General features: G+C 42.5%; 1 protein-coding gene across 4 annotated transcripts in view; it reads left to right on the top strand.

Annotated features, from left to right (window-relative positions):
* The window catches only part of NBEA (neurobeachin), a 553,993-nt gene that overhangs the window by 156,420 nt on the left and 393,285 nt on the right, over positions 1-4,288 (top strand). For all 4 annotated transcript variants that reach the window (XM_018554206.1, XM_018554199.1, XM_018554191.1 and 1 more), the window contains one exon: positions 1,584-1,730. In XM_018554206.1, coding sequence (XP_018409708.1) covers positions 1,584-1,730 — 147 coding nt within the window. The remainder of the gene's footprint in view (positions 1-1,583; positions 1,731-4,288) is intronic.

The following is a 4,288-nucleotide window of genomic DNA, read 5'->3' as shown; positions in this document are numbered from 1 at the left end:
GAAAGCCCCCCCATTCCCCCTCCCCCCCATGTAAAAAAAAAAAAAGCACAATTAAACTCTATGTAAACCCAGAATCTGTTTTCATTGTGTTTGCCATCATACCTCCCTGTTCATAGATTCCTACATTGTCATCCTGTGTGCTCCTGCAGTTGATAATTGAGCTAGCCATCGGGTCTATCAGATAGGCCAGTGGCCAAATGAAGGAGTATTCGGCATGCTGGCAGTGCTGCTGTTAATTGCCAGGCAGTGGCTTAGCATTGTCAGCTTTTAACAGGAAGTGATGTTTATGTCCGGATCTCCGGGTAAGAATCTTTGCAACAGATTAAAAAAAAGAAAAGAAAAAGACATTTGTTTATTTAAACATTATACAGTGAACCATAATTCCAAACCTACTGAAAAATAGATTTAGGATTTACATACACCCTGGATAAAAACTTTATCAGGAAAAAAAAAAACCTTACGCTATGGCTTCCGGGAAGCTCATCTAGACAAAAGTGATGTTACCGGGCCTTTCCCTGGTAAAGCTGAGGTTCCCAAACTTCCTAAGAAGACAATCCTACACAGTGCTGTAGTGCCTTTTTGTAAGATTTGGGATCCTCAGATTTCCCAGGACCCAAGGTGAAGGTCCTGTAAAATATGTTTAAGCACTGGTTCACACCTAGGCGTATTGCATATGTGCGTCTGTCGCGCGGTAAAAAAATCGTGCGACAAACGCGCGTTTCCGAGGGCTACTTGACTGTATCCCAATGGAAACGCGCAACAAAAATGGGCCAAAGTAGTACATGTACCTTTTCAGGCGTGGGCCGTTTTGTAGCGCGTTAGGGACGGGCTGAAATACGCCAAGGTGTGAACCAGACCCATTGACTACAATGGGATTTAGATGTTTGAGCGTTTTGTAGAGCGTTCGTCGAGCGTAGAACGCGCTACAAAACGTTCAGGTGTGAACGAGGGCTTAACCCTAACAATAAACTTGTCTTAGTGGTTTCTTGGTCAGTTTATTATACCATTGGAACCATTTTTTTATATCTTATAAGTGCAAAAAAAGACTCTGTTAATCTTTTCAGAAATTCAGAGCTGTCTTGTGTCATCTGCAGACTTCTCGTGTTATCTCAAAGAACCCTCCTGGTTCTTATCTTGGACTACAGATTGGTTAGCCGCTTTGTTGTAGAGATCTGAGTAGAAGTGGTTGAACAGTTTGTCAAAAGAAACTGGAAAGGGCTGACAACACTCAGCTTTTTTGTGGACTGATTGTTGTCAGCCCACGACAAGTACATTTCTGTAGGGTTTGTAGCACGTATGTTTATTTTCTTTAGCATATGCTTTAATACACATTTTGAGCTATAGCATTGTATTTAGCTACCATTACTTATTATTTCTTATATTTGACGCTTATATTTTAACATTTTTTATTAATTCATATAGTGCCATCACATGGTGCAGTATTTTGCAGATAACATTAAACTGTTCACATTATTTTCTGTCACCAGAAGGGTTTACCATGTAATGTCCATACCCTTTCTTATTATTTTAGAATACTGACACATATGTCTGATTAAATGTCTATTTATGTTTTTGTGTTTAAGAGTTACGACAAATGCTTCCTGGGATCTTCTGAGACAGCTGACGCAAACAGAGTGTTTTGTGGTCAACTTGGAGCTGTGTACGTTTTTATAGAGGCTCTTAATCCTGCTCAGATCTTTGCAATACATCAACTTGGACCAGGCTATAAGGTGAGCTGAAATAAGTTGACAGTTTATTTTCCAACCTTTTCTCAAGCTTCAGTAAATTCCTGTCTCTAGGAAATGTTAATACATTAATGTAAATGGTAATACAAAAATGTAAACTGTGACATTTTCATGAATAAAAATGGAAATCTCTAACAATCAAAGAAGTGCTGTTCACAAACTCTTGTTGAAGGAGATATACAGTTTTTATAAAACTGACCTGGATTATAAAGTATCTAAGTAAATTTAAATGACCAAACACTTGAATTCCTGACTATTGCTTCTATATGATCTTGTTGGACATCTCATTGTGAAACCACATGCAGTAATATCAAATTGCTCCCCCTCCTCCTCTTGCAAGGTTCTCCAAGATTTTGGAGGGTGTTTGTGGGAATTTGTCTCAAACTAGCCAAAAGAGCATTTGTGAGCATTCAAGATGATTGCAAAGATGATCATTAGATTTGAGGTCAGGGTTCTGTGCAGGCCCCTTGAGTTCCTTCATGGCAAACTCGTCATCCCATTGTGCAGAGTGGCACAGTCATGCTGAAACAAAAAAGGACCTCCCCAAACTGTTGCCACATTATCTAATATGCTTTTGTATGTTGTAGCATTAACAGTACTCTTCACTGTCAACACCTGAACTCAATAATACGGGGGGGTTCCACAAATATTTTCTGTATAGTTTACCAAAACCGCTGAAATGTAAGCACTTTGTGGTGGCCCTTTCAATCCTATGGCCACACTGAACACGAGTCTTTTTTTCCAAGTTGAAGTTAACCCCTGTGCCTCCTTACACTAGGTCCTCTCTCTGTCAAATGCTAGAAGCTGAGTGAGCTATGCCACTTTTAGCTTTGATATATGAATGCGAGAGGGCAGGGCTTGCCACCGGGAGGTGCCAGTCCATGGGCATGGCTTTGTGTGAAATCCCGGTATGACCTGGGCTTGATATCCAAATTGTTCCCCCTGGGAGACGAAGATTGATTTGGGCCCTATGCACATTTATACATCATTGTTGTAGTCAAATGCACATGTGAACACAGGTACTTGCACCACCAGTTGCTTGCACTTAAAATACAGATGCACTTTTTGTGTAAATCTTCCACCCGCCTCCCTTCCTTAGCTTTCTAAGCTAATCTAGAACACCCTTATCCTGGTGAATACTTACCTTTCTGTGGCAGCGGTGGCCTCCCCCGCTGTTTACATTCTCCATGCAGCAGTCTTCTAGTGCTGGCCTCGCCTGCGCTGTAACTCAACATAGACATGACTGGTGCCATCCTCCTACAGTAGAAATGTTGTAAATATGGTTCTTTATAAATCTATGGGGAATAGCTGTGCAGGAACTGCCAATGCTAAAGCAAATTTGTGCATAGAGGATATTATAACTGCTAGAGGCCGCCACCACGAGTGCTAGGTATGTGGTGGGGTGGGTTCAAGGTTGGATTACCTTAGGAAGTAGGGAGTGGAGGGGGCTGGAAGATTTTCTACGTAAAATGTAATTCTACTTTAACATGTATTTCCACTTCTGCAGTCAAATTTGAGAAAACTGCACTATATGTTCTTATTTACATCATACCTAAAATATATATTTAAAAAAAATATTTCTTACATTTTAGATGTGTTTGTTAAGCATCCCTTTGCAACCTTATCTCTCAATTTCGAAATAGGAAACTATGTTGTCCCCATAGAAAGACCAGGGACAAACTGAGCTTCTCTCGTTAACATATGATGCTTCTAGATCTTTAAAGGAGAACTATGGGGTCAGTGTTTTTCCCCATAGTTCTCCTTAGGGTAACGGAAGGACGCAAACTAGCGTTCTCCCGTTACCCGAAGCTCAGTATACCGTGAGCTACAGCTCGCGGTATACTGAGACGCCGCAGCCGGAGCGGATCCCGACTTAGACGACGGGATCCGCCCAGCTGCGTGAGTGACAGAGTGAGTGACAGAGAGAGGCCTGGCTCACCGTCTCCGCTCTAATTCATCCCAAAGGTGTTCTATTGGGTTGAGGTCAGGACTCTGTGCAGGACAGTCAAGTTCCTCCACCCCAAATTTGCTCATCCATGTCTTTATGGACCTTGCTTTGTGCAACAGTCATGTTGGAACAGGTAGGGGCCATTCCCAAACTGTTCCCACAAAGTTGGGAGCATGAAATTGTCCAAAATGTCTTGGTATGCTGATGCCTTAAGAGTTCCCTTCACTGGAACTAAGGGACCAAGCCCAACCCCTGAAAAACAACCCCACACCATAATCCTCCCTCCACCAAACTTTACACTTGGCACAATGCAGTCAGGCAAGTACAGTTCTCCTGGCAACCGCCAAACCCAGACACGCCTATCAGATTGCCAGACAGAGAAGCGTGATTCGTCACTCAAGAGTCCAGTGGCGGCGTGCTTTACACCACTGCATCCAGCGCTTTGCATTGCACTTGGTGATGTAAGGCTTGAATGCAGCTTCTCGTCCATGGAAACCCAATCCATGAAGCTCTCTATGCACTGTTCTTGTGCCAATCTGAAGGCCACACAAAGTTTGCTGGTCTGTAGCTATTGACTCTGCAGACAGTTGGCGAC

Source organism: Nanorana parkeri, unplaced genomic scaffold, assembly GCF_000935625.1.
Source record: "Nanorana parkeri isolate BGI_ZX_2015 unplaced genomic scaffold, ASM93562v1 scaffold8, whole genome shotgun sequence".
Taxonomy (NCBI): Eukaryota; Metazoa; Chordata; class Amphibia; order Anura; family Dicroglossidae; genus Nanorana; species Nanorana parkeri.
The sequence above is the reverse complement of the archived record's forward strand: the minus strand, read 5'-3'. Positions and strand labels throughout refer to the sequence as shown.